Here is a 13,662-nt window from a genome sequence, read left to right as displayed (position 1 = left end):
ATGCCGATTCATATCAACATTGTTCCGTTGGTCGTTGTCAGGTCGTTACAGTCTTTGATAATTCAGACCAGTCTTTTATAGGAGACCAAATATGAGCTCTTATACGTAAAGGGGAATCATTATACAATATTATACTGGCCAGATGAGAGGGTGGATCACATTTAACTGGTTTTGCGAAAAGTCAAGCCAACGCTTTTCACTTCTTATAGAATTTGATGGGGCTCTCTTTTCAATGCACATAGAAGAGGGGTCACCTTAACCGCCGTTCCATTTGGGATCAACCGTATTCTGACTTTACAAATCGACGAACGTAGTTTCCAGCAAGCAAACCAAAAACGTAACAGTCTCATCATCTGAAGATATTACATCCAAAGAATAGATTTGTTCCTCTCTCGTTTACAATTGGAATGACATCAAAAATAGTGATTGTCTGTTTCCTCTTAACCTTAATAAGCTTTCTCTTCCATCTTGAACTTTTCAAATGAATGCCACATTAACCCAGGAATCATATTTTCTATAAAATCCGATAAATTTTCCCATATTTTCATTCACATCGATAAAAATGTGATCTCTATTGAAACCACAAAATGTCGCATAAAATTGTAGATAATATCTGTAAAGCCGCTAACCACTCTAAAATGGTATTGCAAATTCATTCCAACAATTGTGCGCCTTATATGACACATATATTTGTGGTTTCAGTCTACTTTTGGTTTATGGGTCCGTAATCTGATGGAGTAGTTAGTTAGCTGGCTGGCTTATAACTTTTCTTTGATTGAACAAATTATAAAAGTGAAATTTACACACGATTTGTAGATATTTGCGCTGGTATGGGCTAAAAGTTTGTTGGAGGTGTCATTATTTGATATGGTTAGCTTTTCGAAGCATTTACTTTGAATGAAGAGACTGTGATTGATGGTTTCTATTACAGTTTTTGGATTGTATGCTGCTGTCTTTTCATGGGCCAAATAGATTTTAATCTTACACTTTACATTACATTTACATTTTCTTTTCATTTAAATTATCTTGAAATTTGCAATAACATTCAAAACGATTATAAACTAAAAAGTGTCTCTAATTTCCATCCCCCTAGGTCCGTGGAACTATTTTCAATGAACTCGACGATGAAAAACTTCATAAACAAATCGATTTTACCGATTTCGAGGAACGATTCAAAATCGGTATGGTTGGCAATATAGCGAATGGCTCATCGGAAATTGATGGCTTGGCATCATTCCCGAGTAAAAGATTCAAGAAACAGGAAAGTGTTTCTGTTCTTGAACACACGAGATTACGAAATATTGGTAAGTGATAACTCAATGGGAATGGGAATTCCACTTCGGAAATGGGGAAATTACTCACTTAATAAACAGGAACGCAAGTACTTATAAACTTTTTCAATCTTTTGTAGCAATATCTCGTCGAAAGCTCGATATGCCAATAACTGAAGTGATAGCTGCTATAAATAATCTCGATCTTAAGAAATTGTCACTGGAGAATGTTGAAATTCTACAGAAAATGGTGCCTACTGATGCCGAAGTGAAAGCTTATAAGGAATACATTGGTGAAAAGAAAGACCAAAACTTACTAACAGACGAAGACAAGTTTATGCTACAACTAACAAGAGTGGAAAGGATATCGTCCAAATTACAAATCATGAATTATATGGGTAACTTCTTTGACAGTTTGCATTTAATCAGTCCGGTAAGTATCCCTGCAATATTCCAAATAACGAAGATGAAATAATGTCTGATGCTTTTCATAATTTCCAGCAAATTTACGCCATTACCAACGCATCTAATTCCCTCAAATCGTCACGTAAATTCAAAGCTGTGCTCGAAATTGTGCTAGCATTTGGTAACTACATGAACAGCAGTAAACGTGGGCCTGCCTACGGATTCAAACTGCAAAGTTTAGACACATTACTCGATACAAAATCGACTGACAAGCGAATGTGTTTGTTGCATTATATTGTTGCAACAATACGACAAAAGTTCCCTGATCTTTTGAATTTCGATACCGAACTTTATTGTATCGATAAAGCGGCTCAAGTATCGTTGGAAAACGTTATCACGGACGTGCATGAGTTGGAAAAGGGAATGGAAATGGTGCGCAAGGAAGCCGATTTGAGAGTGAAAGGCGCTCAAACGCACATTCTGAAAGATTTCCTGAATAATTCGGAGGAAAAACTGAAAAAGATTCGAATAGATACAAAGAATGCGCAAGAAGTATTCAAGGAGTGTGTGGAGTACTTCGGGGAATCATCGAGGAATGCCGATGCGAATGCGTTCTTCTCACTGTTGGTGCGATTTACAAGAGCGTTTAAGGTATGTTATGGCAGATGAGAAAATCCAAGAAGTAGCCTTGGTCCTATCTAAACTTTTCTACAATATAAAAGTACTTTTAATACAGTCCTACGTTTTATTGAATGAGTCATAAGTCCATCGATCTCTGATAGACCACAGTAAAAATGTTTAAGGCTTCGAGATCCGAAAGTTGCGACTATAATTTATTACCAACATTGTTGCTTTTGGAATATTTTAACACCCTGATTTCTTATATAATTTATTACATTTCAGGCCACCGACCAAGAAAACGAGCAACGACGTCGGCTTGAACAGGCTGCCGCTCTGGCAGCAAGTAAAAAGGAAACCGACGAAGTGCGAATGCGAAACAAAGTGAATAATCAAAAGAAGCAACAGGTAAGATTTCTTGCAATGATTCACATCCAATTCTCACGCTTATGGAATGGTGCATGCATTTTTATGGACTATATATTCAAGGCTTAACTTTTCTTTTCATACTTCTTTTTTTTTTGTGTCTATTCTATACGCGACATTTGCTTTATTGTACGATTTATATAATTCAGTGGCATTAAGAACTGGATGCTGAATCATCGGAATATCATGTTGTTCTATTCTTTTATCTTTTCTGGATTCACGGCTTGCTAGCTATATATTTTACACTTACTCACTTCCGTAAATTCACAGATTTTTTCTTGCATTCTTGTTTACTCTTTTGCGAGTTTGTCGTGATAAGAAATAATGTAAGGGAGTAAACGGGTGCTGGCTGTGATATAATATCGACTGTTATTAGATATTATGGAGACATTGTAGTGTATTTTGTACGTTTTGCGGAATTTGGAATTTGTTATTTTCGAAGTTTTATCTCATGTTGATATTCAGGGAGCATGAAAAGCATGAATGACAAACTCTTGAAGGTTTTAAAGTCGTTCGTTTGACTGTATTCATATGTAAAATGTTTGAATCAGTCGGCTACACCAAAAATTATATATTGGCTTGGCCCTGGTCGTAAATCCTTCATGATATCACTGGAACTATTTTCGAAATATGATAAATCGTACAAAAAAGCGAATGAGTCGTTTCCAATGCCACGCGTCCGCGGCTAAAATCAGCCTAAAACAGCTATATCCAAATCAGTGGTAAACGACACAAAGGCCACGAAAACCACCAAATTTCACTCAAGGCAAGTTTTCGACCGATGGAAGCGGCAAACCCGACTCAAACGAACCGATTCAGTTACGGGGCTGGAAGAAATACAAGGTTGAAAAATAAATTGATCGCTAGTCTATTGGTGTAGTTGTGGGACGCCTGTCGCCACATCACTCTGCCCGCAAGGCGCACCCAGGGGCCTTCACATTATTCGACTATTTGCTGGTAGCACCGTACCGTATAAAACTAGTTTCGCTGGGAGTCTCGGTGGTGGTTACCCGATGCGCAGTACCCCGTCGCCTTACGACTTATGACCCCTTAAGCAGACGTTGTTTTTTGATTAACACGGGGGCAGCGGTGTTGATTCTCTCCGTAAATCACCCAAATGATTTGTTTCCCCAGAACCTTAATTATTATTAAATGTGTATTATTATACACATTTACGGCTACATGCTGTTGGACGTGAGTGTGGCTTTACACCGAAAGTTTTTATGGCGTTTCGTTTTGGCGGACATCACCAACCCCCCATTTTAGGCGGAGACGTCGCTATGGGCTGCTGTTGGACCTCGCTGAAGACGTCAAACGACACTCTTTCAATTGCTTTCGAGGATATTGCCATTCCTCACATTTGCGTACAGAGTCCAGCACATCAACACTGCCGGCTCCTATCTTCTCAAAGGTGCGTCCCCTATCACCACAGAAGCTGGCTGTTGCAAAGAATGAGTTTGAAGATATCATGAAACAGGGTATATGTAAACCTTCTAATAGCTGTTGGTCATACAGGCGTTTGAATGCTCAGACAATTCCTGACTGTTACCCTATTCCACTTATCCATTACTTTACAGAGTACCTACTAACGGTTATTTGCACATCTTTCGGACTCTTCGAGTTCGCCAGGATGACATTTGGTCTGTGCAATGTCGCGCAAACATTCCACAAAGTCATCCACTCTGTTCTACGAAACTTTGACTTCTGTTTCGGATACATGGATGATGTGTTGGTTGCCTCTTCTTCCGGATCTAAGCATTTGGGTCATTTCGAGTGCATCTTTCAACGTCTCCTTGAAGCCGGTTTTGTTCTAAACGTTGAAAAATGCAAATTTCTACAAAAGGGTGAAATTTCTTGGCCATATAATCACCCCTGACAGAATTCAACCAGAGCCAGACAAAGTTAAAGCGATCAAAAACGTTCTCCTGCCAATCACGGTGAAGGATCTGCGAAGGTTCTTGGGCATGTTAAACTTCTATCGTCGTTTCCTGCCCAAGGCCGCTCATCACCAAGCGATCGTTAACGCTTACTTGTCTGTGCCAAAAACAAAAGACTCTCGCGAAGCTGCCTGATCTACAGAGGCAGTCCGGGCTTTTGAAGCCGCCAAGCAACAGCTGGTTGGTGATGTACTTTTGGCATTTCCTCGACGAGATGCACCCCTAGCTGTGTTCGTCGATGCCTCAGACACAGCGATAGGCGTTGCTTTTCACCAATGGGTGAACCAAACCTGGCAATTGTTGAGCTTCTTTTCTAAACAATTAAACCCAGCTCAATGCCACAACAGCACCTTCGATCGTGAGCGACAAAGCGTCTTCTTGTCAACTTCGGCAACTGAGCTTCATCAGCCAGTTCACATCCGACATGTCTGGAAAAGACAACATCGCTTTATCACGTATCTTCGAGGTTGCAATCCCCATCGCGCTCAATTATACAGTAATCACCGAGGCGGACACAGAGCTTCAGAGCCTAAGGACAAACTTCAAATAAAGTTGGAAGGAGTTTCCTCTCTTCAGCTCAAAATCCTACTTACTTTGCGGGACCTTGGTAAAGGGCCATCAGGACGACGAACCGGTTATTCACCGGAAAATACTTCTGACCGTTCATGAACAAGTACGTAAACTCCTGGGCCAGGCAGGCAGAAGTGTAAGGCCAATAGGCATCTAAAGAAAAAAAAAAAGGCGTATTTCCTCGGGCGACCAAACGCTTTCACACGATTTATTTGACATCATTATCCCTTTGCGAGAATCACACTGATTCAAGTATTGCCTCACTATCGACAGATCTACGCGTTGGTCTAAGGTAATACCTCTGACTGATATTACCGGGGCCGTCTCTACCTACGCGTCATTCGACTACCACGGTTAGCGCCTTCAAGGGTTTCGAGACGTGCTTGCAGGTCCTCATCAGAGTGTAAGTCGGTCTCCCTATCAAGACTCAATGCGGTTATGGGGCAACAGTAAGCGTAATTAGGTCGGAGACACGTCACAGGATTTCGTCGCTGAATCCGCATTGTTTCAGCTTGGGTTTACGGTTAAGCTGTCTTCGCTGAATATTTTTTATATAGATCACCGACATTCTAAAGACCCTCCATTTTTCACTGAGTCAGGCGTCTTCCGGTTCGTTTTGCTTTCACTTTGTTTTCATCCTCAAAATAAATTCATAACGCGCCAACCATGCTTACGCACCATCGCTTTTGGCTTCCGCAGATGTGTTTTAACTCCCTTCAGGTCTTTCCGAGAATTCTATATTCTCTTCTACTGGCATCCTGAGGTAGTTAATCTCATCGTAAGGCGTGACTAATGATCGAGTTCTCGCCCTTTGTTAAATTGTAATCCATACACTGCAACTTTCGCCTTCAACTTGTCTACTGTGTGTTAAGTTAAGTGACTTGATTGGGTCGGTGAAAAATATTAAGTCTGTAATCCCAAGAGGCTCGGGGTTATTTATCGTTTTCTTAAAAACAAATCTACAAACCACATAATCCTCAGGCATCAGAGCTTACCTGACGTTAACCAGATGGACGCATGGCCATTCCACGCAAAAATGGTATCGAGTCTATACGCATCGTGAATTGAATTGCTTTGCGTTTCAACTCCGAATGAATGGGCAGTCGATTTAGGATAACTTCGATTACTGCGATCGTCGTAGTACTCATTGCCTCAGTAATACTTAGGCAACTGATCCTTTGAATCTATGCAAGGAGCTTCCTGCTTTTAGCAAAGTTCAGTCTCGGACACCAAACCAGAGTCAACCATATACTTTTCTTTAGAGTTTTCTGAGATTCTTTGTATGGATAATACCCAACAGCTGAATCAGACTTCAGAGCTCGATTCAGGAGTACTCTTGTCCTTCTCCTCTGTTTTTCCAAATTAACAATAGATTTGATGCGCCTCCCAGGGATCGTAACTCGGACAATCTATTCTGTTTTGTACGTCGCTCAATCTGGTCTTCCGCGAATTCTGAAATGGAGTGGTTGGTGGTAATCCGTGCCCAAATCGAAATCAGTGCGCTTGCTATTTGAGAGCGTGATATCTTTCGATGTTCGCCATGTTAGTGGATGCCACTGTGATGTCGATTGACCTCCTATCTGATCATATTGAAAAACGTGGGCTCATTACACAAGTTGAGGATCGGCATTTCACTTTCTATCAGATATTCTAATAGTCTCGATCCTCTCGTGTTGATATTATAACACTCCCAACATAGCATCCTGCTTTTACATCCATGCCATTACTCTTGGTATATTGGACAACTCTAAGGAATATTGAACTAGGAATTTCATCCATGTCATGGGGAAAATAAGCAGAACACCAAAAAATCTCCTTATCTCGCTCTCCATCATATAGGTTGTGTCCGGATAGCTGAGTGATTAGAGTACAAGGCTGTCATACGGAAGGTCGCGGTTCAAATTTCACTGGCGGCAGTGGTCGACTCAGCTGTGAATGAGTGCCTGAGTCAAATCAGTTTCGGTCTTGAATGAAGTGCTCTAACTTACTTCAAGGCTCTCCATCCATCCAATTGATCATTAATATTATAGGTTGCTAACCAGAATAGCTTGGAGATCAGCAAGTTGGAAATTCAAGCCCCTAATTTCCCCACCAACAACCCATGGTTCTTGTATGTGGTATGTAGATGTTTTTCCACCCATTGATTTGACGACTCATTAGTACAGTGGCCGCTTTAAAATGCTGAATTATTTGTGAAAAATGGCACATCGTCTTCGCTTCAGATAAAGATGACGTGGACTACATGTCCACTTCGCTGGCCGTAGGAGCCGGCACTTGTAACATGAAGACTCAACCCCGTAGTAGAGCTGGCAATGCGTTTGCTCCCGTACCATCTTAATATCTGGTTCAGGAATGTCGATAGTAAGGGAAGTTGCTGGCCTATCGATTCTCTCTCCTGCTCTGTGGCAGCATCCAGGTGAAGATGTTGAGATTATTCTGGACACTAAGTTATTCCAGTATCCCAGTGGCATTACCTCTCATCTGGAAGTCAGAAAAAGCACTTTTTGAACGATGGCAACTCAAAGACTCTCTTCAGGGATAATCGGGCACCTTCCCATACGTCATTCTGGGAGGAGCCAATCGTTTGTGCTTTCGTCAGTGATGTCTAGCCGTAGCTGTATACCGTAGAGATATACAATTATCGACTCAAAGCAAGGTGAAACCCTTCGCAGATGTTTAGTCTTGGTACGAGTTGATTGAAAGATTCTTCTAGATATTAGATATGAATATCGCTAGCAACTGCTTTCGATTCGGAGCCTTGACATTTTAAAATAAACGTAGAAATCACAGGTTAAATAACTTTATTAATATAAAGAAAAGTTAAGGAATAATTGGTGAGACTCTCTCAGTAGAAAAATTTCACAACTTCAATAATTAATTTAGCTTGTTTGAAATTCTTATGTCAACTCCTGGTTGCAGAATTATTTTTCACATTTCATTTCCAAGCCCACTCCGCCACGGAGAACACCGGTGGTGGCATCTGACAGTCGAATTAACAAAATTCGAAATAAATTTCGAATGTTGTTAACCCTGCTGCGCCTCATCACTCCGCCCCCAGATGAAACCTGGGAGTTTCAGCGACTGAACTCGGAACTGCGTTCGTCATCATTCTGCGAAACGAACGCGACGTTGATTTGGGGCGCACACGGGCCTCACCCTAGATAAGGAGACAACTTTTTTGTGTCCTCCGATCTCGAGCTGGAAGAAATGCTCTTCCAAGTGTCCGGATAGCTGAGTGGTTAGAGCGTAAGGCTGTCGTACGGAAGGTTGCGGTTCAAATCTCACTGGTGGCAGTGGAATTTGTATCGTGATTTGACGTCGGATACCAGTCGACTCAGCTGTGAATGAGTACCTGAGTCAAATCAGGGTAATAATCTCGGGCGAGCGCAATGCTGACCACATTGCCTCCTAGTGTACCGTTACGGTCTTGAATGAAGTGCTCTAACACACTTCAAGGCCCTGATCCAACATGGATTGTTGCGCCAACGATTATTATTATTATTTCATTTCCAAGCCTACTCCGCCACAGAGAACACCGGTGGTGGCATCTGACAGTCGAATTAACAACATTCGAAATAAATTTTGAAACCCTGCTGCGCTACAGATGCAGTACTTTACAGCTATGAGGAATTTCCTGTTGCAATCGACAGAGGACCGTTTCCAGTTTAGCCGCAACGCTCATTTCCCTCCAACTTTGACACAACCTGGGAGTTGTGTTTTGTCCGAAGGTAGAATTCAGTCTTAGCAGGTGGCGCCAACTGGAGTCCGAGGTCAGGAATGCTAACAGAAGGTGCCTGTTTCAGCCCGCCCGTTGAGAACTGGGTCCTCATTTGATTGTTCCCTAATTTAATAAGTGGATAATCTGAGTCTGGATTTAGGTGCTCTGTCGATGAGTTCAGTGCTGCCCCCTCACTAAGGGTTGGATCATTATGATCAAAGTTTAGTTGTTTTTTTTTTTTTGACTTTTTTTATAGTTGCCATGGCCTTGGTTCCTTTTTGCCGAAACAAGGCCACTTGAAACTGAGGATTGCCTAGTACCCAGAGTTTACCTCTTGAACCCGTCTGACCATTCAACTCTCGGCGCGGTAGTCACACCTTGTGTAAAGTATTTCAACGCACAAATATTAAAACACAAAAGAGTCCGTCAATCTGTCTTTATTTATTTGATTGGTGCTCGATATTCGATCGAGATCTTCACTCTTCTATAATCTTCTTTTATCTAACTATTTCACGGCGTATCTCCGATTGAGATCCTTTCTTATCTTAAAGCGTAAAACTGGACAAGTGGAAGGGTTTCAAGCTAAACCTGTTTTCACACACACATATTCACCACACACATGTATTATTGGAAGATCTCCGTCAAGATCTGTTCCCAATTTTCTCATTTGTGTAGGATTGCAAGCTATGGCAACAAGTTAGTACGTCTACTAATTGCGTGTTACCATGCTCGTCCTACACGTTTAACTAAACCCCTTCCACGACAATTATGTAATTACATAGTTTTCATCCGATTGCGCATTGATAATCAATGAGTCGGAGACACCTTTAACTCTCATTGCACATTCCGAATACGAAATAAGTGAGAGACATAGAGCTCATATTTTGTCTCAGTTTTAGCTTTTTACACATTTCGATTTCACCACTTAACACCTTGGCTTATGGGTTTGATTATCTCTTAGCCTCAGGTTGCACCTCTGAATTACTAGAAGATGTTCCTTACTGAGCTCCCAAATTACGTCAAGATAGTAATCGTCCATAACTCTAATTTTGTAGGCTCTATTCAAGAGGTGGGGGAATCACTCTCTCTCTCGAAGGGTAGTGTGTTATACAAAACATTTAGGCAACTGTAAATTATCTGCATGCCAAAGTTGAAATTTGTGAATGCGATAGGCAAAAGTCATTATAGGAGGAATGCCATTCTAGAATGCATGGATTACTTTGGAAAATTTTTGTTGTCTGCTTTAGACTCTTGGAAGGAATGTGTTCTGTTCTATTTCGGGAAGTTATTGTTCTAAGTATTTATTTTCTGTGTAGATAACATTGATAAGTAAGTCCATAAACCGTTCTCATGCACTTACAATTGCAATTGTATTCGTTGCAATGCAGCGATTTTCGAGCAATATCTAAAATCTAAAAAATTAATTTCAATTTTAACAGGAGGCGGTCATTAATGAACTCAAAAGTAAGACAAATGCTGTTCGCGAGAAGAAACTCCTTCATCAAGACGAGGTTTACAATGGTGCCTTGGAAGATATCCTTCTGGGGCTGAAGAGTGAGCCGTACCGGAGAGCCGATGCCGTACGACGAAGTCAACGACGTCGAATTGACAACAATCGTCTCTCGCGAACGATGGAAGAATTGGATGTATGAAACTAGGAGTAAAGTCGATATACATGCAAACGTGTATAAGCGCTAGGATCAAAGTAAATTTCAATCCAAATTTCCTTGTCCAACGCCAAGTGATTTTTTTTATTGAACTGATATTTAAATGCTAACATATCGAAACTGATATAAAAATTGATTTGTTGAAGCGAAGACAACAGTATACCAATGCCATGCAAAGTGGAGTTATATATTATATTGTATTTTTTGTATATGTATTTAATGTATTTACATTCCTCCCGCGAATAAACATTATATTTTTTAGAAATCTACGTTCAAATCGTGCATATTTGAATATTACTTCGGAATTACTCTAGATTTCTTTCGTATTTAAGCCTTAAAACTGTTTATATATACTCGAATATGGAAGTATCTCTGCATTTATTCAAGTTGTTTGTGCAACGGTTCCTTCTGGCAAATATTCATTTTTTCGGGAATGCTAGAAAGTGAAGGAAACTGCACCGGAAATATTTATAACAAACTTTTTTATGCATAACAACTGACTTTATACAAAGCATAGAAAGTATTCTCAATATTTTGTAAATTTTTTTCGTATAATATACAAAATCTAAGAAAATTATGGAAATTAGCAGAAAAAATGCTGAAAACAACGCACCAACATGACTGTAAAGAAAATTTATCTCGAGGCCTTGATATTCCTTTTTTATATGAAATATATTGTATACAAAATTTTAGATTTATACAATTTTATTAGCAGATCACAGCTTTTCTTCGGTAGGTTTTTTCTAAAATTCTCGTGTACTCTAAAATACAGAATACAATATGCATATTTAATGGCAATTTATTATATACATTCACCTCATTTTTTCTATTGGAAATATTCGCAAAAGTAGGAGTATTCGTATATGATACAGAAAGTCTGCCATTTTACATAGATGTTTATAGGAAGATGAAGAGAACGGATAAGGATTAAGGATATCGTGGTATTGTTAAACTTAGCATGTAGTTGTTATGTTTATTTTTTGTTTGAAACATGTAATTTTCTGCCTGTAAATATGGTTGAGCGAAGATTCGGACGGATATCCTTTGTTAGACCCTGCATTACACATATCTGAGTTTAGGTCTTTCCTGAATATCTTTTAGTGACAATTATCTTTACGATAGACGTTGTAAATATTTAGTTCTATTACTATTTAGTTCTTTTCTCTCGATCACTAAATTTAAAGATATTTACTTTTATTTCATTGTTTTTCTTTAATTTGTATAGCTCCGTGTTTTTAAGACTATATTATGTATTTTTATAGAAACGAAGAGAAAATGGCAATTTCAAAATCTGATATATTTTCTTTCAGAATGGAGAAGTAGCTTTATGTTATGAGATTTTTGTAAAGTTATATTACATAAACGGATTAATAAAATTAATGGTAAAACTATGAGCGTGTGTCAGTCTGATCTTGTATATCTAGTAGTTCTATTACTCGAAGAAAACATACGTACATGCTGATTTGTGTAAATAGAATATCGTTCAGAGATGAAACTTTGTTTGTATGAGCGAAAAATTCAAATTGAGTAACAGTAATTTTGATGGAAAGTTCCATGTATAAGACGTAAACCGTGCGAGCGTAGATTAGCAGCTCATTTTTAAGGTTTTGTGTAAATCAAAACCTCATTAAAATCGGTTTATTGTCTGTCTGGCTTTTTTTATGGATGGAGGTGGAAACTAAAACCACCCCCACTTTCTTCTTCTTCCTTCCCCGCGGAACCGCCGCAAAGCATTACTTCGCGGGGTAGACTGCGCTCTAAGCGGTCAAGTCTTCCGTTCTTCACGTCCACTTTGCGCGCTCAGCTTTTCCAAGTTCCTGCTGTATTCTTTTGATTACGGACTTCACCGTACACCAGTTTCCCTCCCACTTGAACATTTCCCCGACGATGCTCTGCGGGCTTAGTTTGGTTTTCAGGGAGTCTCTGAGAAAAATCGTGGACAGTGGAACATAACATGCTTCGGGTCCTAAGGTGTGGAACCACACTCAGGACAAAAGGGAAAATCATCTAGCCTGAATTGGTGCAGATACTTCCTGTAACCACCATGTCCTGACAGGAATTGCGTCAGAACGCCTCTCGGTGTTCTGCATCCTTTTCAGAACGATTCATTTTCCTTTTCTCGTACAGGCAGCGTGTCTCACTTGCCAGAATGTCTATCGGGATTATTCCCGCAATAACACACGTTGCCTCACCTGATATTGTTCTGAAGGCGTTACACACCCTTAGCGCCAGTAAGCGGTAGGTCATATTTACCCTCTGCCGATTACTCTCACACGCTAGAGCTTACTCCCAAACTGGTGCCGCGTATAATAGTGTGGAGCGAATCAGTCCCGCCACAACTAATTTGTGACTGTATCTAGGGCCTCCAATGTAAGGCATTATCCGCGCTAATGGTCGGCTGTGGTGGCTGGTATTTGTCGCTTTCTCACAGGCTTAGTCCAGGTGTCCCTTGACATTGATTTTAGGATCAATCATCATCCCTAGGTATTTGATAGCCGCTTTCGAGGTGATGACGTGACCACCAATACGAATTTTAACCGGATTCCTACGGTTGGTAATCAAGACCGCCTCCGTGTTTTATTCCTCAAGGTCAAGCTGAACCATGTCCAGCCACGCTTTTATGGCGCTAATGGTTTCGTTAGCGTACAATTCAATGTCTTCAGGTTGTTTCGCGACGACAACCACAGCTAGATCATCTGCGAAGCCGATTATCGTGGCCTCCTTTGGCATGGGAAGGACAAGGACCCCATTGTACATCACGTTCCACAGGAGAGGATCCAACAATGAGCCCTGTGGTACTCCTGCGGTGACGGTGTCTGCTTGGATCCCTCGTCCGTCTCGTACCAAAGTGTCCTCTCCGAAAGGTAACTGTTGAGGAGCTTAGTCAAATAACTAGGGACACCCGTTTTAGCCCGTGAATTATTTATCGACTGCCAACTAGCCGAATTGAACGCATTTTTTATGTCCAAAGTCACCACGGTGCAGCATTTTTTAGACGACATCGTGTCTCGAGCCAACTTCAAAACAACGTCTACGGCGTCGATCGTTGA

The 13,662-nt window shown here is 40.5% G+C and overlaps 1 protein-coding gene across 1 annotated transcript in view; it reads left to right on the top strand.

The window, feature by feature from the left end:
• Positions 1–12,003, top strand: part of LOC119647494 (formin-like protein) — a 183,217-nt gene extending 171,214 nt beyond the window's left edge. Inside the window, exons 5-9 of the mRNA XM_038048452.1 lie at positions 1,094–1,304; positions 1,412–1,704; positions 1,773–2,327; positions 2,580–2,702; positions 10,385–12,003. Of these exons, the coding sequence (XP_037904380.1) occupies positions 1,094–1,304; positions 1,412–1,704; positions 1,773–2,327; positions 2,580–2,702; positions 10,385–10,597 (1,395 nt within the window). The 3' untranslated portion in view covers positions 10,598–12,003. The remainder of the gene's footprint in view (positions 1–1,093; positions 1,305–1,411; positions 1,705–1,772; positions 2,328–2,579; positions 2,703–10,384) is intronic.
• The last annotated feature ends 1,659 nt before the right edge of the window (positions 12,004–13,662 follow it).

Source organism: Hermetia illucens, chromosome 2, assembly GCF_905115235.1.
Source record: "Hermetia illucens chromosome 2, iHerIll2.2.curated.20191125, whole genome shotgun sequence".
NCBI classification, from domain to species: domain Eukaryota; kingdom Metazoa; phylum Arthropoda; class Insecta; order Diptera; family Stratiomyidae; genus Hermetia; species Hermetia illucens.
The sequence above is the reverse complement of the archived record's forward strand: the minus strand, read 5'-3'. Positions and strand labels throughout refer to the sequence as shown.